This window comes from Anabrus simplex, chromosome 1, assembly GCF_040414725.1.
Source record: "Anabrus simplex isolate iqAnaSimp1 chromosome 1, ASM4041472v1, whole genome shotgun sequence".
Classification (NCBI taxonomy): domain Eukaryota; kingdom Metazoa; phylum Arthropoda; class Insecta; order Orthoptera; family Tettigoniidae; genus Anabrus; species Anabrus simplex.
The window spans coordinates 848,083,678-848,107,444 of record NC_090265.1 but is presented as its reverse complement, the minus strand read 5'-3'; the positions used below and the strand labels follow the sequence as shown (position 1 = coordinate 848,107,444).

The 23,767-nt window shown below is 41.7% G+C and overlaps 1 protein-coding gene across 1 annotated transcript in view; it reads right to left on the bottom strand.

Annotated features, from left to right (window-relative positions):
• Nucleotides 1-23,767, bottom strand: part of LOC136857255 (runt-related transcription factor 1-like) — a 479,280-nt gene that overhangs the window by 29,873 nt on the left and 425,640 nt on the right. The window contains exon 4 of the mRNA XM_067135756.2: nt 2,072-2,317. Within this exon, the coding sequence (XP_066991857.1) occupies nt 2,072-2,317 (246 nt within the window). The remainder of the gene's footprint in view (nt 1-2,071; nt 2,318-23,767) is intronic.

The following is a 23,767-nucleotide window of genomic DNA, read 5'->3' as shown; positions in this document are numbered from 1 at the left end:
GGGGTCGCGGGTGCGAACTGCGTCACACACACACACATATATATATGTATGTATGTATGTATGTGATGTGGCTTTGGCCCTGTTTTACGGCCGGATGCCCTTCCTGACGCCCACCCTATATGGAGGGATGTAATCACTATTGCGTGTTTCTGTGGTGGTATGTTGTATGAATATGAAGAAGAGAGTGTTGGGACGGACGCAAACACCCAGTCCCCGAGCAAGAAGAATTAATCAGAAGCGATTAAAATCCCCGACCCGGCCGGCAATCGAACCCGGGGCCCTATGAACAGAAGGCCAGTACGCTGACCATTCAGCCAACGAGTCGGTCATTCTCTATCTATCTAACCCAGAGGTATTTCAACGATACTACTGTCTCTGAGTTTCCTGGGTATTATTTTTATTGATATCATCAGTATTATTAATATTATTTCCAGCCATCATTAGCAGATTTGTGAGTTAAAACTTACCATATTTAGGTCAAAGCAATTCTACCTATTTTCCCAAAAATTTTCATCATTACTCACGCAGAATATAAAAGGAAAATTTTACGTTATCAGCTGGAACCAGCATTGAAATATAAGTATCTGAATCGAAAGAAACCTACAGTAATACGTATGCATGGAGCGTGATAGCCGAGTGGTGATTCAAATCCCGAACAATGCACAAGGGATTTTTAACATAGAAAGTAGGTCTACCTCGCTGTGGTTTGCATTCAATGTGAAATTACAGATTTCGGATCCATAATCACGAAGTCGACAGTCACGTAAAACTACAACGTTCCCTGATTGACTCTAATATGTATTAATTTATTACTTGTTAGCTCTATTAATATCTTCCATCCGTTGCGGGAAAGGGTCAGTCTACAGCCGCTACATGTGAAATGCAGTATATAGGGTGTAATTAAAATAGGATATGTTATATGAACTGGTGGTGAAAGATAGTAGCCTATTCTAAGCAAACATATTCAAAAATGTTTACTGCTATCTCAATTAGAGTGAGAGAAAATAAATCATAAAACTTAGTTCAATGTTTTTTAGAAGCGAATAAGCACTGCGTATTCCCCTCTGCTAAACAGAACATCATCACAGCTGTGATTTCTTCAGGTCGCTCTCTCCTCCGAGATTGTGCAAAGTTTTAGGTCACTATTTCTCAAGGTCAGAGCACTGCGGCCTGCAGACGATCTCTGAGTACAGACGAATTCGCTTTACTAAATCATGAAAATAATGTGTGATTTTAATTTGTGGCGAGGCAAGATATAATAGAGCAAGGGCAGGCCTAAGACACTTAAATGATGGGACTTGTGTCGCTGTTCTTCATAGACGTCGGGGCACTGGACAACTGCAACGTACATTTGAGGGAAGGAGTCGTTCACCGGGGCTGTTTATAGAAATTATATTTTCCTTTTAGACAATACCTATCAATCAATCAATCAATCAATCAATCAATCAATCAATCAATCAATCAATCAATCAATCAATGGCTTTCGAACTTGCTAGCTAGGCTACACAGTACTACCAGTCCAAATATCCGAATCTTTTATATGAGGTTGCAACAGCAACAAGAAAAACAACGATATGTTTACGTAGGGACTACACAAGATGAGCACTGCTATTCTCTTATCAGCTGACTCTCTCCCCCCATCATCCCTGCCAATAAGCGAAATGATGCTTGGATTACGCAACAACTTCCCCTCATCGAACTTGCCTCGCACCAACTCCCCCTACCAACAGCAGACTTAGTTTGACGCTGCTACCTGAAGAGCTACTGTAAGCCTAAAAACACTGAATTAATTTTAATTTTAAAGTTAGCTGATAATTTATTCACATAGGCTGCTTACAACTGTCTCCTCTATCACCTGTTAGATGGATGAACCTTATTTCAATTACACCTTATATAACGTAGAAGGGACTATTTTCTCCCGAATAACACCCCACTTCATTCACTACATTTTCATGAATACCTCATCATCCTGACCTTATAAGTCAGAATATCTCTGCACTCAGAATTTTCTTGTGTTTAAGTACAAGATTGGAAACTGGTTGAACGCATGAATATGTGAGTGAATACTTACGCGAAGAAACGGTGCTGCTGGAGCCGAAGGCGTCGTGGGCTGCCGTCGCGCCAGTTGCCTGTCCGTTCAGGTCCGTGGCGGCGGTAGAGAAGCCAAGCGCTGGCGCGTTGAAACCACCCCCTTGGAGGCCAGCACTGGCGGCGGCACAGCTGCCAAGAGGACCGGTACCCAGGTACGAGGAGTAGGGACTGGCTGCACTGTAACCCCAGTGGCTGTTGGAGGCCCCCAGTCCGAACTGACCCATGTCTGCAATAAAGGTAAATAGAACCAACTGATCAGAATTGCCTACCTCTTCGGCATCTTAACATAATTGATAATTGAATCGGTTATTTGAGAAATCACTACTACCAGTTTCGAGAAAAGTGGAAAATAATACCTACAGCTTCTAATGATTGGAATTTGTGTCTGGTTTTTTTATACCAATTATTTATCAGATCGTCGTAATAATTCTGATCATTTTTCGAAAAACGTTTTCAAAAAAGAGTGATATGGGGACTGAAAGTTACTGAACATATATGATTTCTGGAATAAATAAACTCTTATAACACATTCTGTACTCTACGCCTCTTGATGAATCGAAAGGGCCCACTCATGAAACTAGAACTTAAAGAGAGGAAGATTTTCAGGAGGATACTAGAACCAGTAAGAGAAGAGGATGGCGCCTACAGGATCAGGCATAGCAACGAGCTCTACGAACATCAGGAATGCATAGTCACCCGTATGAGGAAAAGGCGACTGACCTACGGGCACAGGAGCCGCCTGAAACCCTGCAGGCTCACCAACAGAATCCTCACAGCGACAAGTAGGGGAAAGGCTTGCAAGACCAAGTGGATCACCTTAGTACAATTAGACCCAGAGGAACTAGAGATCCAATTAGAGACCCTAGAGAAGCGATCTCAGTACTGACAGGCCACCCTACAGGGAGTCTTCCAACTTTCTCACAAGCAAAATGAGTACAGGGACCACCCGACCTAAGTGGACGGACGGAAGGAATCAGGCACTCAGACAGAAAATGAAAGTGTACATGGCCAAGAAAAAGCAGAAGACCATACCTAGGAGTTAAGACGAGTCCCGTGGTCCCTAGAAGGCCAAAACGAACCGAAAAATCTCTTGATAACAAAAAATCATAACAAAATAAGATTATTTAATGCTTACAAACATTTAAGCGCACTATAAATCACACTAATTTCATCTTTAAATTGCCCTTCATACAATGACATTACAGTAAAGGTTCAGAACATTTTTGAACAGTGTCTGTCTTAACAATATCACTTATTACAGTTACTCAATGACATCCCCTCTGTTAACAACACACGAAGAGAATGCCTTGTCATGCCTTTTATTCAAGTTCCTCATATATGTTCTGCCTATTAACAGTAGACCAGAAGAAAATGTTCAAGATCCCAGTAAACCCTTATAATGTGGCGGGCATCTATGCCTTCTTTCTTGAAGATGTCCAAAAATGGACATGTGTGGTTTCTCAAATAATCGATTCAGTTATTAAGACTTCTCCTTCTGGACACATTAAGGGAATTCATCCATTCAACTTGGACGTCCAATTTTCGATACATACATACATACATACATACATACATACATACATACATACATACATACATACATACATACATACATACATACATACATACATACATACATACATACATACATACATACATACATACATACATACATACATACATACATACATACATACATACATACATACATACATAATTATAGACCGTTATGCCTTTCAGCGTTCAGTATGCAAGTCTCTGTGAATTTACTAAACGTCGTAACAATCCTCTATTTACAACTAGTGTTGTGGTCTCATTTAGTTCTATACCTCTTATCTTTAACTCGTTAGAAACTGAGTCTAACCCTCGTCGTCTTGGTCTCCCTTTACTTCTCTTACCCTCCATAACAGAGTCCATTATTCTCCTAGGTAACCTATCCTCCTCCATTCGCCGCACATGACCCCAACACCGAAGCCAGTTTATGCGTACAGCTTCATCCATCGAGTTCATTCCTAACTTCGCCTTAATCTCCTAATTCCTAGTGCCCTCTTGTCATTGTTCCCAGCTGTTTGTACCAGCAATCTTACTCGATACATCATGTCTGATACTTCTAACTTATGAATAAGATATCCTGAGTCTACCCAGCTTTCGCTCCCGTAAAGCAAAATTGGTTTGTAAACAGACCGATGTAAGCACAGTTTCTTCCGGGAGCTGACAGAATACTGTTGATCGCAACTGTGAGCTCACTACATTAGCTTCACTGCACCTTGATTCAATCTCACGTACTATAGTACCATCCTAAGAGAACACATCCTAAATACTTGAAATATCTACCTGTTTCAGCTTTGTACCACCAATATGACATTCAGCTCTCTTGGATTTCTTACCCACTGACATCAATTTAGTCTTCGAAAGGCTAATTTTCATACCATACTCATTGCTCCTATTTTCAAGTTCGAAGATATTAGACTGCAAGCTTTCGGCACGATCTGCCATGAAGACGAAGTCAGCATAGGCCAGACTGTTTACTACATTTTCACTGTCTATTCTTCCCGTAGGATTTTTCAATTACCTGGCCCATACTAAAAATCTTATCCTGGCAGCCCCTCTGTGGTCTGAAACCACACTGGTTTTCATCCAGCTTCCTCTCAACCACTTATCGCAGCCTCCATTCCAAGATGCCAGTGAATAGTTTGCCTGGCATACTAATCAATGACATACCTCGATAACTGTTGCAATCCTTCCTGCTCCCTTGCTTATAAACAGGTGCAATTACTGCTTTTGTCCAATCTGAAGGTACCTTACCTGTTTGTACCAGCAATCATTCTCGCTATTTTCATGTCTGTTGCTTCTAATTTATGAATAAGTCATCCTGAGTCTACCCAGCTAGTCGTATTACTGTATGAAGCCATTTCATCCCTGCCTTACCACTATACTTCACCATTTCACGTCTAATTTCAACTATTTTTGTTGCTTTATGACAATGCTACTTTACACCTTTCAGCAGATAAAGTAAACACGTGTCCTCGTCCCGAGGTGGTGCAGCTATTTTTCAGGCACACCCACAATGGAGGTGAGCTGCTTGTACCATTTCAACCACATACCTGCCCTCCTGCCATTCTTAAATTTCTGGCAGTACCGAGAATCGAACCAGGACTCCCCGAGACGGCAGCTAATAACAGTAACCTTTACGCTACGGAGGCGGACTTTCATCAGATGATCCATGTAAACTACGAACAACTGAGGTGGAAAATTACAGCATTGTCTAACCCCTGTAGGTACCTTGAACCAAGAACTCATTCTACGATCAATTGTCACTGCAGTCCAATTTTCAACATAAATGCCTCTGATTGATTTTAATAATGTACCCTTAATCCCATAGTCTCTCAGTACGGGGAAAATCTTTTCCCTCGGTGCCCTGTGATATGCTTTCTCTAAATCTACGAAACATAAACATAACTGGCTATTCCTCCCGTAGCATTTTACAATTACCTGGCTCATACTAAAAATCTGATCCTGACAGCCCCTCTGTGGTCTGAAACCACATTGGTGTTCATTCAACTTCCTCTCAACCTGGTGTTCATTCAACTTCCTCTCAACCACTGATCGCAACCTCCCTTCCAACATCCCAGTGAATACTTTGCCTGGTATACTAATGAATGAAATACCTCGATAGCTGTTGCAATCCTTCCTGTTCCCTTGCTTATAGACAGGTGCATTCACTGTTTTTGTCCAATCTGAAGGTACCTTACCAACTCTCCATGCTAATCATACTACTCTATGGAGCCATTTCATCCCTGCCTTCCCACTATACTTCACCATTTCACCATTTATGACAATAGAGTTTATTTACCATCCTTTCCACTTCCTGAAACGTAATTTCACCAGCATCATTTTCTTCCTCTCCATGAGCTCGGTTGTACGGGACACCGCCAGGAACATTTCCTCTTGCGTTGAGGATATTTTAAAAATATTCCCTCCACCTGTCTAGTGATTGCGTGGGATCTATTATGAGTTCACCTCAATTACCCAAAACATTGTTCATTTCCTTTTTCCCTCCCTTCCAAAGGTTCTTTATTACTGTCCAGAAAGGTTTTCCTGCCGTTGATCTAGCCTTTCAAGGCTATTACCAAAATATTCACACGACTTGTTTTTGGATGCAACAACTATTTGTTTCGATTTGTTTCTTTCATCTACGTACAATTATCTGTCTTCATCAGCACTTGTTTGGAGCCATTTCTGTTAAGCCCTCTTTTTACGTTCACAAGCTGCTCTCACTTCATCATTCCACCAAGATGTTCGCCCTTTCCCATCTTTACACGCAGTTGTTCCTAGGCATTTATGATAATTATTAATTTGGACAAATACAGGCTGTAGCAACAATCTACGGCCAAACTTCCAAGATACATAACTCTCAGTTCCCACGTAGAAGAAGAAACTTTATATGGACATGGGTCCGGTAACACTTTATTTCTACACAGTACATATAGGGGAATTACAGGAACAGAACGTAACAGCATACCACATGCAACATTTTTGCATGAAATGCTCTCCTTTAAAATTGACACGCACACGAAGATACTCTGCATCTTGTACTGCGATTCATTGTGACGATGGGTTGATGCATGTGTCATTGCTAACGGAGGGCATTTTGAGCATTTTATTTGTAGGCTGATTTTCTGTGTTCAGTGAAAATAAGGGAATGAATGAATGTACTGCAAACTTAATTTCGCAAGAAGTTACCATTTTGTTAGGGACCCTCAGGCAATATAAACATATCGTTCTTGAAGAAACAAAACCTCGTATCTTACCATGTTCTTCCTATCCATTATATTCCTTAAGACTGCTCACGCCTCCCAGCCACATATGGATATGCAGTCCATCAGAACAATTTTCGTTGTGCTCACTTTCCTATGCTTATGCGTAAATGAAAATTAATTTTACCGTGCTGTAGGAATGTATGTTTGCGCGTCGAATTTACTCACTCGTGCAGTATATTGAACCCTGATGAACCCGAACATTGATAGGAAATGAGGGTGAGATCTCTACCGGACAGCGAACCACGCTGTTGACTTCGTCATAGAAAAGTTGGGTCCAACGGACATAGGCTTCTGGATCATTATGGGTTCGGAGGACATTCCAAATAGCTTTATGCGGTATCCGGTCAATGCTACATGTCTGAAGTGGCGTCAGTTCACTGGTGTGCTATGTGACAAGAACATTTCTACCCACCTGAAAGGAAACGTCAACAAATCCATGGTCCGACCAGTTGTACTCGATGGGTCGAAATGCTGGCCTACAACTAAGAAGCATGAGCAGGTTCTACACGGTATGGCGATGAAAATGTTACGTTGGTCACTGGGTCTTATATGACTGAACCATGTCAGAAGTGAAGATGTCTGAAGGCGATTGGGAGTGACACCTATCTCAGAGAAGATGCGAGAAGAAGGACTTACATGCTATGGTCATGTCGTCCGAAGCCTTTTTTATTTTGCTATTTGCTTTACGTCGCACCAACACAGATAGCTCTTATGGCGACGATGTGATAGAGAAGGCCTAGGAGTGGAAAGGAAGCGACCGTGGCCTTAATTAAGGTACAGCCCCAGAATTTGCCTGGTGTGAAAATGGGAAACCACGGAAAACCATCTTCAGGGCTGCCGACAGTGGAATTAGAATCCACTATCTCCCGGATTCAAGCTCACAGCTTGCACGGCCAACTCGCCCGGTCGTCAGAAGTCTTGCAGACTCAATGATACATAAAGCCCTCCAATTTGATCCCGGTGGTTCTCAATCCCGAGGTCGTCCCAAGAAGCGATGACTCGACTGCATGAAGGAAGACATGCGTCTTGTACTGTAGTTATCACTGAAGTTGACACCCTTGATCGCAGGAAGTGGAGGATGGAATTTTTAAAAGCGGATCCTGCACCAATGCGGGACTAAACGCTAGGGAAAAAAGAAGAAGCATAATTTTATTATTAGTGATAGTGTTGTGTAATTAAGCCGGCCCCGTGGTGTAGGGGTAGCGAGCCTGCCTCTTACCCGGAGGCCCCGGCTTCGATTCCCGGCCAGGTCAGGGATTTTTACCTGGACCTGAGGGCTGGTTCGAGGTCCACTCAGCCTACGTGATTAGAATTCAGGAGCTATCTGACGGTGAGATAGCGGCCCCGGTCTAGAAAGCCAAGAATAACGGCCGAGAGGATTCGTCGTGCTGACCACACGACACCCCGTAATCTGCAGGCCTTCGGGCTGAGCAGCGGTCGCTTGATAGGCCAAGGCCCTTCAAGGACTGTAGTACCATGGGGTTTGGTTTGGTTTGGTTGTGTAATTAATTTTTGCAATATGGATCCACGACCAAGTTCATCTCAACAATCAGAACAGACTAACAACGTTGAAATACAAACTAATTCCCTAACGAGTTCTGAGAGCAAATAAAAAAATTCGAAATATATATTGAAGAAATGATTACTAAAATGTTAGACGACAGTGATATTGGTCCGGATTTCTAGACAGAAAGTGATGATGAAACGGATTCAGAACAGGAAGCGGTTGATAATGATGGAGGGGAGGACATAGAAACATTTGAAAATGATCTATCAAGCATCAATTTTGGGCATCGAAATGTGGATTTATGTTTAGAGTTTTTCAGTAATTTTTTTCTTCTATCAAGTCTAGGTCATTTATAAACTACTGACACAACAAAGAATTAATCATTGAAAGTGCACATTTTCGGAGCTTCATTTTCTTAATTTGGTATTTTCTACTGGATTTTTATTTTTTACTCCCAAATTTTGCTATGACATGTTTGAAAACGTATGTTTCAAGTAATTAAGTTCTAAAAACAACAACAAAGTACGAAATTATTGCATTATTTAATAGTAAATTTATGGAGTCTGCAGACGCCGTGATATCAGTTGAGGGTTAATAAAAATTGTTTTCAGTTTAGCTCCTCAGGTTCTCTCAACGAAAGAGACTTATGCGATGTCTGTAACAACAGAATAGACTCATTTCCTATGTGATGACGTCATTTAGCTCGTAAAGTAATGCTGAAGTAAGTCCACACACGACAGCTTCTCAGGGAACTTGGGATTCAGGATTCTAATTAGCGTAAAAATCTGGTAACTAGAGCGGAACTGGGGGGACAAGTTTCTGCACTTTTGCTTAACGGGCGATTAACTGTGAGTTCTTTTCGCAGGTAACGCTAACTCCGTTTATCTGTCACGGCCAATTAACATTAATTAGTCGTTTTTGTTACTGTTCTTCTGGCGAGGGAGGAAAAAAACGAATTTTAGTCTTATTACGAGTGCTAAATAACATAGGGGAGAGGAGAGAGCACGTGTGATAGAAAGAAGTGAGAGAGAGGGGGTTTAATCTATCCAGCAAGTCCAGGCCTAATTTGGCCAGTGGATTACCGTAGCGCACATAGCAGAGTAACGTGTACTAATTAAGCAGGCACTAATGTGTTTAACTGTCATTTCCAAAGCCCCGGGCCTGCCTAGCCCGTGAGGCGCTATAGCGTCCCGACGCTGGCCGAGAGGCACTTCGCACGTTGGTCGAGCTTACTGCTTACTTCACCTCAAATATTTAACAGAAATATTGACAACATATCAGAGGAATGTGTCTGTACTGTATCAATCATCAATAGCCGTTCTGGTGATTGCTGAGCGTCTTGAGCTCATTGATATGTCATTTCTTTGTTGCAGCCTTGACGAGATGTCTCCAACCCGAGTGGTCTTCAGCTTTTCTTTATATAACCGGAAGAGGTAGACCAGTGTCCTTCTTCACTTGATCTAACCATCCACCTGCTTTTCTTCCTCATGGTCTGATACTTTCAACTTCGTCTTGAAAATGTTTTTCTTCCAAATTCTATCCTTCTTTTCTGAAAATGTGGCCAAGGACATGGAGGTAACACTCACTCACACGTAAAAAAATAGTCCGTCTATAATGGAAACACTTGTTCTTTTATCTGACCAAGGTATATGTAGCATTCTTCGTCAACACCATATCTCAAAGGCATCGATTCGATTTTTAATATTAGCTTTCACGGTCCAGGTCTCACAGCCGTAAAAAGAAAGACGGAGAACCCATTTCTAAGTTCCAAAATCTTAGACTGCAGGTTTTCAGCACAATCTGCTATTAAAACCTGATCGTCGGTATTACTTACTACATTTTCTAGTGGTTCAACCAAGCGCATTTTCGTAGTTTTTGATATTGCCAGGTTCTTCCAGATCTTAATGAGTTTGACCATTGCAGCTCGACCTAGAATAACACGTCATTTGGTCTCTATTAATAAAATAATTTCATCAGGATGAAATTCTGGACTTAAAATTATGTTCCCGGGAAACACCTCTTAAATTCGAGATTGTCCCGAATTTTTCGGTACGTATCGTAAGTATGAGCGATGCGAGTAGTGCCATTCCTTATGCCGTCAGTCCCTATTCTGCATAGCGTGGAAATGTTGCTCGTATGGTATCTTGGAGCATATACTGTATTTCAGCGGCCTTGGCAGACTGGTAGGTAATAGCAAATTCCGAGACAGTAAGGAAAGCAACGGGAAACTAACTCACTTCTCGTTTCCCGTTCAGTGACGGCGGCTGATGGCGAAGCTGTTGAGTATCCAACCGGACTTCGGGTTGAGTATTCAATACACATAAACGTGGACGCATGGGGCTGTTTTCTATTACACTGCCGCCGATAACCTATCTGAGTTTGGGCGACGTGAAACCACTACCAAGAAAGAAATATCTCTTTCTTCCTATCTGCAGGCTGCGTTTTGACAGATAAGACAGGAGGGAGGAACATTGAACGTGCCATTGCACGGTGTTGTCCCATTCCTACATTCCTTTCTCCTTCCCTTCGCTTCCGACTTACTTGTCTTTCAGACCGCTGTGTTCTGTTGTATAAAACGTGACAGTAATAACTGCAATTTTTTTGCCATTTTGCTTTTCGTCGCACCGACACAGGCAGGTCTTATGGCGACGATGGGAGAGGAAAGGCCCAAGAGTGGGAAGGAAGTGGCCGTGGCCTTCATTAAGGTACAGCCCCTGCATTTGCCTGGTGTGAAAATGGGAAACCACGGAAAACCATCTTCAAGGCTGTCGACAGTGGGGTTCGAACTCACTATCTTCCGGATGCAAGCTCAGAGCTGCGTGAACCTAACCGCACAGCCAACTCGCCCAGTAAGCATTTGTTTAGGAGCAATTATATAGAGTGTTTGAGGACCAGAGCAGTACCGGAAAAGTTTGTGAGAATTATCGAGGATATGTACGAGGGACGCTAGAACGAGAGTAAAGAGCACTGTAGCATTGACTGGATGGATACCAGTTCGAATTGGGTTGCAACAGGGGTACTCATTGAGTCCATACATATTCAACCTTGTGATGGATGTCTTATCTGATGATGTACGAACTAAAGCACCGTGGTGCATGATGTTTGCTGATGATATTGTTCAGTGTAGCACCAGTAGGATAGAAATGGAAGAGGGGCTGGAAATCTTGAGAAAATCCTTGGAAGTCAGAGGCCCAAAAAATTAACAGAAATAAAACAGAATACCTGTGCCTCGGAGGTGAGGGGAATGAATTGTTAGAGGTGGATGGTGCATGCTTAAAAACAGTGGATGGTTTCAAGTATTTAGGATCTTTTGTGTCTGTGAATGGCAACCTAAACACGGAGATTAACCACAGAGAGCAGTGTGCCTGGATGAACTAGAAAAGAATGTCTGGCATCCTGTGTGACAAAATATTTGGCAAAAGGGTTAAAGGAAAAGCCTACAAGACAGCAGTGAGGCCAGTCATGTTGTATGGTGCAGAGACTTGGGCAACAAGAAAGTCACAATGTAATAAACTAGCTGTTACAGAGATGAAGATTGCTAAAATGAAGGAGTGGTGTCACTAGAGTGGACCGCATCAAAAGTGAGAAAATCAGAGGAACATTTACAGTGACTGAAGTATATGAGAAAGTAAAGGAGAGAAGACTACTATGGTATGGACACATTATGCGAAAGGATGAAAGCTATGTAGGGAAGAGAGTGATGGATATGACTGTGGATGGGACTAGAAATAGGGGTAAACCAAGAAGGCGGTGGACAGACAATGTGCGAGAAGATTTGAAGGAGAAGAAATAAGGGGAAGAATATGTATGGGGTAGGATAAAGTGGAAAAACCTTGCCAGAAACATCGACCTCGCTTGAAGCAGGATAAGATGAGAAGGAGAAGAAGAAGAAGAAGAATATAGGATTTTAAGACGCGTGTTAACGCGCTACGGCTGTCGAGCTCTGCATTCGGCAGACGAGTGTGTTCGCACCCCACCGCCACCTGGTATTTTTCCTGTGGTTTCCCGTGTTCACATCCAGGCAAATGCCACGACAGTTCCTAATCGTAGATAACAGCCGAGTCCTTCCTCCTACTTACCTACTTTCAGTCGTTTCATCGTAATTTGCTCCTCAACTGAGTTTGGCGTCGGGAAGGGCAGCGGGCCGTAAAACATGCCGTATAAATGAATCTTACCTCATCCTCGACCACGTATTAAGAAATGCCACTAAGACATAACGAATAGCACCAAATACTCCGCTTAACTCTATGCACGTAATATTAAAAGAAGCGTTTTGACAGATAGGGCTGAAGGGAGGAGCATTGCACGGTGTTGCCACATTTCTGCATTTCTTTCTCCTTTCCTTTGCTTCCAGCTCACTTGTTCGTTCGTTCAGATCGATGTGTTCTGTTGTACGTACCTCAGAACTTAGAGGTTTGGCAAGTCCAAGCAACACAAGCCGGCCAGCAGGCTTATCTCCGTGGCAACGACAGTCGGTCCACCCTCATTTCCACGGCAACCGTACTACCCACTTTCTTCTTCCCACTCAGGCAGGCAGTAAACGGACCTCCCTTTAAAAACTGTCAGAATGTATCTTCCAATATTACGAGTATAGTCATGGAAACAAGTGGAAGGGGCTGGAATGGAAATATGCAGTATTGTTGAAAGAAAGTGAAGATTTATGAAGAGTGGAGTAAAACAGAATATAATCAAGGGCTCGCTGCTTGACGTAGGAAAGGAATTTTAGTAAGAGTCAACACACTTCCTCCTCCCAGGGGGCTGTCATATCGGAACTTTGGTTTCGTAGGTGTACTTGCATCAGCCTCGTATCTTCCTCATCCAACCTCCCTTGGGCAACCTTAAGTTCCTCCAAATACAACGGTATTATTCCTTTTTTTTTTTTACGTCTTTCTCTGGCCGATATCCTCTTTCTTCATAGAGGTGAGTCCCTTCCTTCTTCTTTAGCAAACACCATCTTTCTCACTTAGGGGTCAGAAATTGGCAGCGTAGAGTCCATGGTGAGTCTCTAGCTGAGTCTAGTTATAATACACGGTACTGCCCGGGTACTTTTCTTTATAATGTTTACGTTGAGGATTTGTATTATATGTTAATTGTCCGCCTCTGTGGTGTAGTGGTCAGCGTGATTAGCTGCCACCCCCGGAGCCCGGGTTCGATTCCTGGCTCTGCCACGAAATTTTAAGTGGTACGAGAGCTGGAACGGGGTCCACTCAGCCTCGGGAAGTCAACTGAGTAGAGGTCGATTCAATTCCTACCTCAGCCATCCTTGAAGTGGTTTGCGTGGTTTTCCACTTCTCCTCCAGGCAAATGTCGGGATGGAACCTAACTTTAGGTCACGGCCGCATCAATTCTGTTTGAAGTGATTTTTGCAAATTTCTTTATTGTGTCATTGATTGATATTAAACGAATTCTTTTTAGTATAACACATATTGTTATGTGCTTAATATTTTTAGCTTTATATTCGCAGCGCACATACGGTGTAACAAGAAACATTTGATCTTATTTCACGGCCGACTCGATGCGTCGCTCTAGCTAGCTCCTTACCGGCCTTGACAATCGGGCCCACGCTCTGTAATCGGAGTAGTTACACAGCTCGACACGTGGCGCTGGCGGCCGACCTATTTGCGGTAGAAATGCGTACTTCTTTACGGAGAATATATTGACTTTGATTGCCGATTTGTCGTAATTTAGAGTCATGGAGAATGTTGCATAAATTAATACTGTTAAAACGATTAATCCTAAAGGCTACTTTCATTGATATGTGCCAAAATAACGTCGTGAAATGAAACTGCGGAGGATGGAGTAGTTCAACTGACGTTCCTTAATTGTGAGGAATAATAGTAATCGTTTTTATTATCATGGCATTTAGATACATAGCAGAACTTGTCACGATACTTTTGTGTCCTGATGTTAATATTGAGATTAAGAGTCATTGTTCAATTAGAGTTTTAACATTTTTCAAGCGCTGCTCTCAGGAAGGGGGCTGGAGGAAACATAAAAGTCTTACTTTTTCCATATTCGTTGTATGAATAACATAAATACTTTGACTCAAACATGTTTAAATTTAAATTTCACTATGTATAGTTTCAGATTACATTTCATTCATACCTTTCACTAGAATATTAAATACCGGGCAATTTGGCCGTGCTAAATTCAAAAAATATTTTTTACTTGAAATGCAGTAGGGTGGAACAAGTTGGCCGCGCGGCGTGCAGCTGTGAGCTGTGAGCTTGCATCCGGGAGATAGTGGGTTCGAACCCCACTGTCGGCAGCCCTGGAGATGGTTTTCCGTGGTTCCCCATTTTCACATCAGGCTGTATCTTAATTAAGGTCACGGCCGGTTCCTTCCCACTGCTAGCCCTTTCCTATTCCACCGGCGTCATAAGACCTATCTGTGTCGGTGCGACGTAAAAGAAATAGCGAAAGAGGAAGAATTTTAAATAAAATTCAGCGAGAGAAAATTGTTTTGAGTAAATAAATTGTAAACTGTTCTCTGCTCGATAATGATGATGCTTGTTGTCTAAAGGAGCCTAACATCTAGATCATCGGCCTCATTGCTCAGGTAACAACACTTCATACGTTGGCCTTACCGTCATAGCAGTAGTGATTCTTACTTGTCAATGTTTAAATGTTAAAGTTCAGATTATCTTGGATAAAAATGTGTTGTGTTGCTGTCATATTGCAAATACGACACCGCCTAAAGGATTATATATGAAAGAAAATTCATGGGTAAAAATACCTGATTAGCGTGTTTAGCTGCCCCTCCCGGAGGCCCGGATTCGATTCCAGCTCTGCTACGAAATTTCAAAAGTGGTACGAAGGCTGGAACGGGGTCCACTCAGCCTTGGGAGGTCAACTGTGTAGAGGGAGGGTATCGATTCCCACTTCAGACATCCTCGAAGTGGTTTTCCATAGTTTCCCACTTCTTCTCCAGGCAAATGCCGGAATGGTAACTAACTTAAGACCACGGCTGCTTCCTTCCCTCTTTCGTGCCTATGCCTTCCAATTTTCCCATCCTCAACACAAGGCCCCTGTTCAGCAGAGAAGTTACGGCCGCCTGGGCGAGGTACTGGTCATCCTTCCCAGTTGTATCCCCCGACCCGCAGTCTCACGCTCCAGGGCAATATCCTTGAGGTGGTAGAGGTGGGATCCCTCACTGAGTCCGAGAGAAAAGTCAACCCTGGAGGGGTAAACAGAGTAAGAAAGAAAGAAAGAAAGAAAGAAAGAAAGAAAGAAGGTAAATACCCGAAATAGAAACGGAAAGCTAAGATGAGAGTGCTACCTGCTTTTAGCCACTCCGTAGTTTTGTCCTGGTCTACAGAGAATTCGTGAAATTATAGTCCTTTGCTCTTTTTTTCCTGTTCGGAGAAAAAAAGGCACACAGCAATATGTATTCGAATATTTCCTAACACAGTTAAGAAAAGTAAATCACCAAACCATAAAAAACGAATTAGAGCATAAATTGAAATCCTTGTTCAGGACGAAGTTACAGCGAGAAATCAGTTTGTTCTTGTTTCCATAAAATTTCTGCTCGAAGTACGAAAAGGTGCACAAGAATGTCACAAATTCCAAGATTTGTAAACACAATTTAAAAAATTTAATCACCACACTACACAATAAAAAATAAACTCACTAGCGCATAACTATCAAATCTCAATATCAAGCCAACTAGCACCTCATTGCGAACACATTGCCAACATTTACGACAGCAAAACCATATAAATAAAACTGGAAATGCTCAATTTCCGGTATACAGCTTCCTGTCAGTGGGTAGTAGGCCAGCGCTCCAGCGGCATTACGGTGAAACTTTCCAATTACAGCTTTATACTGGGCTTCACAAGCGATTGTCAAGGCCGGTATAAGGAGCGCAGCGAGGGATCCAGTCGGCCGTGTCTTATTTATTAGAGCTTGCAAGTTAGATGGTAGGTGGTGTTGTCAGCTCACACTTGGAATGCTAGTTTAGAGTGAGACATCTAGTAACGAAGGAGAGTACCACTTACTATAGACCACGGCTGACTGGATCCCTCGCTGCGCTCTTTTGAGCTAGCTAGAGCGACGCATCAAGTCAGCCGTGTATAGACCAACGGTAAGGCATTCTTAAATTCAAACTCTCATTATTGTAGAAGTCTTCCTCGTGAACACTCGAGATTTTCTTCTGAAGATGCGGAGCAAAGTTCTCTGTGAAACGTAAAGAATTTCACCTTGTTTTCTTGACACGGCAAAAGCCCAAAGGCTTATTAACATGTCTACATGGACTGTGAAAGTATCAGTCTCAACATTCTTTTGTGATAAATTATTTAAAAAATGTGATTTTTGGTGTATTTACACATGAAGCCATAGATATGCTGTACACGATTCCAGCCACCACTAGGACTGCCACCACTCAGCCTAGCAACTTCCAAAACAGTGGGTTTAACACCAGTCTCAGTCATTTTCGACATTTTTTTTCATCCCTTTTCACCCCTCAGTAAATCACATGTGTACCAAATTCGGCTGAAATCGGTTCATGCGTTCCAGAGCTATGTGACACACACACACACACACACACACACACACACACACACACACACACAGTGCCTGGGTCACTAGCGTCCGATACATATCATATTACATACGTTCACATTTCATGTGAATTCGGGAATTCTTATTCTCTTCCGACTTTAAACGGTACTAGCTTTGGGAGACCTAGATATTTAATCTTTTTCATCCCCTTTGAGACTCTTCCTTGTCTTGTTTCTTTATTTTCATTCCTGTAATGTCTGGACTTCTTATTTCTCTCTTGTTTATAATAAAGTTGGGATAGTTATCACTCGTACTTAGCCCCAGCATTTGCCTGGTGTGAAAATGGGAAACCACGGAAAACCATCTTCAGGGCTGTCGACAGTGGGGCTCTCGAACCTGCTATCTCCCGGATGCAAGCTCACAGTCGCGTGCCCCTAACCGCACGGCCAACTCACTCGGTGTATTCCAGAATCAGTAAGACATATGTATGTATGTCTAAACCTTGCTCCGTTTCTCTATGGGATCGGATATGAAGTGAGATGAACCTTTGTAGCCAGAATTTACGACCGGATGCCCTTCTTGACGTCAACCTCCTCAGAGGAGTTAATGCTGTGAAAGGAAAAACGTGATATATGCCAGTAGGAAGGGAGAGGGTAAAACCCGGTTCCGACGCATAGCCTACTCCTGTTGAGTAGTACCAAGGGGTTCTGCTCAAGGCTTAACGTCTCCATCCGACGGACGAATCACCATCAACAGTGTCGCACGTCCTCACTCCATATGAGCACTGGGAGAGATTTGGAATTGAATCCAGGCTTTTGGCACGCAATCTTGTGATTCGAAATTGTATACAACGACAACCACCTCCTCTACCCTGTCGACCAACATTCTGATGGTGACATTCTTTCGATCATTGGGGCTCGAACCGGCAAACCACGGTGTCAGACCATATAGACTTCACGCATTAACGATCATGACCACCATGCGGGCTATGAGTAAGACATGCATCCGGTTAATATTAAACCATTTATCAACATTTTGTACCATATCCAATGTTGAATGCTTTCCTTCGGTTATTATTCTACACTTCCCCATCGTCTCTTCTAATCCTTAACCCTTTTAGGACCGGACATCTTTAAGGAGAGTGCATCTTTAAAGACCAGAATACGGTTGATCGCATCTGCGAAGTCACTGCATTAGCTTAACAAGACCATCTAAATTCGATTTCACTTGCAGTACTGTCAGGATCCGATTTTCCGTATGCACCAGGTAACTGAAAAATGCTACGAGTGGAATAAACAGTTATGTTTATGTTTCGTAGATGTAAAGAAGGCATATGCCAGGATATTCGAGGAAAAACATGTTCGCTATTGGGGGACTAACTTTGTGGGATTAAGGGTATATTATTAAAATCAGTCAAAGACATTTATGTTGGCAATTGGGTTGCAGTGAGAATCGATAGTAAAATGAGTTCTTGATTCAAGTTACTTACAGGGGTTAGAAAAGGCTGTTATCTTTCATCTTTGTTGTTCATAGTTTACATGGATCATCTGCTGGGAGGTATTAAGTGGCAGGGAGGGATTAAGATAGGTGAAATTGTAGTAAGCAGTCTGGCCTATGTTGATGACTTGATCTTAATGGCATATTGTACCGAAAGCCTGCCGTCTAATATCTTGGAACTTGAAAATAGCTGCAATGAGTATGGTATGCAAATTAGCCTTTCTAAAACTAAATTAATATCAGCAGGTAATAAATCCAAGAGAAATGAATGTCAGATTGGGGATATAAAGATGGAACAGGTATATTTCAAGTATTTAAGATGAGCGTTCTCCCGGGATGCCAGTATAGTAAATGAGATTGAATCAGGCTGCAGTAAAGCTAATGCAGTGAGTTCGCAGTTGCGATCGACAGTAATATGTAAGAAGGAAGTCAGCTCCCAGGCGAACCTATCTTTACATCGGTCTGCTTTCAGACTAACTTTGCTTTACGGGAGCGAAAGCTGGGTGGACTCAGGATATCTTATTCGTAAGCTAGAAATAACAGACATGAAAGTAGCGAGAATGATCGCTGGTACAAACGGGTGTGAACATTGGAAAGAAGGTACTTGGAATCAGGTTAAGTTAGGAATAAACTCGATGGATGAAGCTATACGCATAAACCGGCTACAGTGGTGGGGTAATGTGAGGCGAATGGAGGAGGAAATGCTACCTAGGAGAATAATGGACTCTTCTATGCAGGGTAAGAGGAGTAGAGGGAGACCAAGACGACGCTGGTTAGACTCAGTATCTAACAATTTAAAAGATATAGATCTAAAGGAGGCCACAGAATTAGTTACAAATAGAGGTTTGTGGCGGCGATTAGTAAATTCACATAAGCTTGCAGACTGAACACTGAAAGGCATATAGCTTAACAGTCTCTATTGAAGAGTATTTGAAATGATCCCCCTGGTCATTTTCCCTAGCTGGCATTCTTCCCAACTGACATCATTTTAATCCTGTATATGGCTATTTTCATATCGTATTCACCGCATCTATTTTCATACTTCGAGATATTAGATTACAGGCATACAGAAAAGCTTTAGACCAAGTGGACGGCATGTTCCTCCCTTCAGTTTTATACGTTTATACCTTTCAGTTCCTTTCTGAATGGACCTAAGATCAATTGGCACGTAACACTTTCTGCTTTCTTTCTTCTTGAAGATGATGTAGGTGTCATTCTACCGGTACAAATGTTAACTCATTCTATGCTCTGCGTGCAGTGAGGAGGGATGTTTGTAGGAGGCAGCTGCCATGTCCTGTCTGGTGTCGATAACCATTCTGTACCTAGCAACAGACATCCTCCACCGCACAACTACTGCGAGGCACGCAACAATCCCTATCACATGAACACAAGAAGGATTTGTTGAACGTAGAGAGCTTGATATGCGTAGGTCAATATTTAAACATCGAAATTTAAGAGTGAACATGCTCATCCAGTAAGAAGGATGTTTTTTGTTCGTTTTCATATTGAAAGCATTCCTTAGCAGACAAAGTAGTGGACCATAAAACGTAAAATTAAGCAATTCCCTCAATTGTGCCGAACGTTGAAGGGCTAAAGTGTCCGGTAAGGTTTCAAATTGTGAGTCCTCAATACTTCAATCAAACTTTAAAAACAAAATTGGAAAATCACTTCCGGGGTAAATGCAGTTCCGGAAAAAAAAGCCTAAAATCGCTTGTTTCTGCACTCGTTTACTTTTTATTCAAATACTAGTAAATTAACTTATTTACATAATTATTTCTCTAATGTGTTCCTTGGTTCAATACCCTCAGGCGTTTATTTTTTATTTTTTGAAATATGACCGCACCGAATTTAGTTATAAGGACTTAGGCCTAAGTGAAACTCTGCACTGATTCACATTATAGCTCGTAGTGGTAGAAAAAGGCAAACTGCTGATATAATCAACCGGATAACAATGATTAAGGGAAGCATTGTACTTTTTTAGGAATAAATAAAGAATATATTCTCACAATTTATTATATTTTATTTACCTAAAATTCGTAGCTCATGTCCCTAAGATATTTTTACCATTGAGTTTCTTGCCTGAAGGGATAGAACTGAGGATTTTTCAATGCCCAACGCTTGAAGTGTAGAGTTTGAATTGACTTTATGCATGGGTAGCGAGAAAGCGATTGGTCCCAAATAGTGTACAATGCCACTGGTGAGAAAATTGAGGGCTCTGATACATGCAAATAGGGGATAATTATTTAAAATGATTTTATCGACGACACATTCTTGGTTTTGATTAAGTTCAGAAAATGGTGGTTTCTTTGGTTCGGATCTAACCCGAATTCAAAGAAGATTTAAATAGCAAGTCGAAGAGATGATAGTTCATTTAAAGTTGTAAGTACATTCTATCATCCGTAGAAAAAGTTCCCATGGTATTCTGGTAACATTAAATGAGAAATTGTAGCAAAACAAAGCAAAGTCATCTCCGTACAGGCCATGAAGGCTCTTGGGGTGGTGGAAGGTAAAGGCTACCACTATTCGTAACCTCGTCACTTGATGGCGTAGAGTGGTTAATTCTACGCCCGGCCGCCTTTGCCCCCAAGAATTAACCTGGTACTCATTTTTGGTGTAGGCTGAGTGAACCTCAGGGCCATATGCACCTCCAGAAGTGGAAATCACGTTTCTTAAATTTTACGACTTCCTGACGGGGATTCTCAACCCTCGTCCTTCCACGCGAAGAACTTGTAGAGTTTGAAGAAAAATAATATAGATAAGATAGATTTTATTTAGATTTTTAAGTGAAGTCTTCCAGTGCACAAACTACAAGTAGCAGATGTTATGTTACACTTCCTAACGTTTTCTCACTGGTGCAGAGTCCACTATTTTAAATCTTGGCTTGCTATTTTCTAAGATCTTGGGCATCGTGTGGTCTTGAGTTGAAGGCGACGATGGGATAAGAAAGGGATAGGAGTGGGAAGGAAGCGGTCGTGGCCTTCATTAAGGTACAGCCCCAGCATTTGCCTGGTGTGAAAATAGGAAACCACGAAAAACTATTTTCATGTCTGCCGACAGTGGGGTTCGAACCCACTATCTCCCGGATGCAACCTCACAGCTCCGTGCCCCTAACCGCATGGCCAACTCGTCCGGTGACACTTAAGTTCATTAGACCCTTATCATATAGAGAAACTCCGCTGAACATCTACAGAAACCAATGGAGCATATAGGGAGTTCGGTGAATGTTGCAAAGGTGTTCGCATCTGGATGGTTTTTCAAATTTAATTCGAACTTCTCTTTAGCAAATCGATCAGGGTTGTCCCTAACACTCATCAGTTTTTCCTTCTCGATATTTTCTTCTTCCAAACTCTGAATCACATCAGGCAAATAAATACTTGTAGCCATGCACTACAAAATATTCCAACTCTAGGTCTTTTTTGAGGAGTAATTGTTGGGCCTGCTTGATGGCTGCTGTGTCGGTTGAAGCATTTGATTTTATCAAAGTTTTTGCAGAAGAAAACTGTGCATCGTGTCCAAGTACCCCACCTTATGGTGACAGGAAACTGTGGAAGATGGAGACCAGTCACTTCTTGGTACAAAACATGATGACACGGAGCCTTTACGAGAATCTTTTTTCAGAGCACCAATGAAATAATTTATCTTGCTGTAATTTTTTCTTGATACTTTCGCAAACACGGTGTAGTCCACGTGCGATTCATGTCACGTGGCTGAGATTAGGGTACATGGCCAACAAGTGAGTACACAGTCGATAGCTGGAACCGTTAAATTCATGCCAATACTAACTAAAATAAGTTCAAACTGTTGCAGCATCATTGTTTACATTTTAATTTCATTTCACAGCTGCTGGATGGCCATTCTTGCTGCTGGTTTCCATAAATTATATTTTAATATTTCGCGGTTTAGGAAACAATACCACGTATCTGACGATGCTCTTCCTAACCATTTTTTCCTTAAGAGTGGCCATGCTTCCCAGCCACATATGGATATGCAGTCAATGAGAACAATTTTCGTTGTATTAACTTTCCTATGCTTATGTGTAAAGGAAAATGATCCTTAAATACATTATACTGTAGGAGTGCATAAACACGTCGTGCAAACTTCGGAACAGTTCTGCAGATGTTTTGTTGAACCAGGTTTTAAGGTTGTCTTCGCCAAAAGATCTTTTTTCTATTTCTCCTTGCAGGATAAGTTGTAGCAGCTGATATCTTTTCTGATTCTTCATTATGTGTCCAAAATATTGTAGTTTACGACACTTGATGGTGTTCATCAGCTCTGGTCTCCTGTTAGCTCGGCGTAGAACCTCAACGTTTGTAACTTACTGAGTCCATGATATTCTAAAAATTCTTCTGTATAGTCAGAGTTTAAATGCTTCCAGTCTAGCAGTGGTGGCTTTTGTAAGGGTCCATATTTCCACACCATAAAAGAGAACTGAAAACACATAGCACCTAAGGAGCTTCATTTTGGTACCCATGGTAAGGTCGTTTTTGTTGAAGGTTGAGCTCATTGAGTTGAAAACATTCCTCGCTTTTCCAATGCGACACTTTATCTCTTGCGAATTGTCCCATGCTTCGTTAATGATGCTACCCAGGTACGGATACTGTGAAAATCTCTCTATACTTGCTCCATTGAAGAACAGATTCACGCCTCGGATGTTCTTCTTACTGATGATCATAAATTTTGTTTTATTATTGTTGATGCCCAGACCATATCTCTTGCTTGTTTTAGAAATATTGTTCTTCAACTTCTATAGTCCTTCCATCGTATCTGCAAAGACAATTGTGACATCTGCGCAGTGCAAATTATTGAGTTTGACACCATTCACTGAAATTCCTTTTTCCACATCAAATAGGGCTTCTTTGAATACGTGCTCAGAATAGGAAAACGATCACATTGAAAATTGTCCTGTTGGACTGCATATGCATATGTGGTTGGGAGGCGTGACCAGTATTAAGGGAAATAATGGATAGGAAGGGCGTTGTTATGTAGGCTACGTGGTATTGTTTATTAACTCTCGATTTATGTATTGACATGTTGACTTCTGATTGGACAAAAAATGTAAAAATTTAATCAACACTCTCTTCAAGAGGAGACTAAACTTCTGTCTAATCTTTTAAATGCTCAGACAAAAGTGTCGGGAAAAAGGTGCTGATTCACGAAACAGAAGTGAAAACGGGGCACAAAAACGTGTAAAAGGAACACATTGTGTTTATTTCGCTTCATGGCACGTCCTCAAATACAGATATTGTCCTGTGTGTATGAAAATAGCTATATTTTTGGAAAGGTATTGCACCTTAAAATCACTTCACTAATTATGGTATTCTGACTATGATAATAATCATACAATTCAATATGT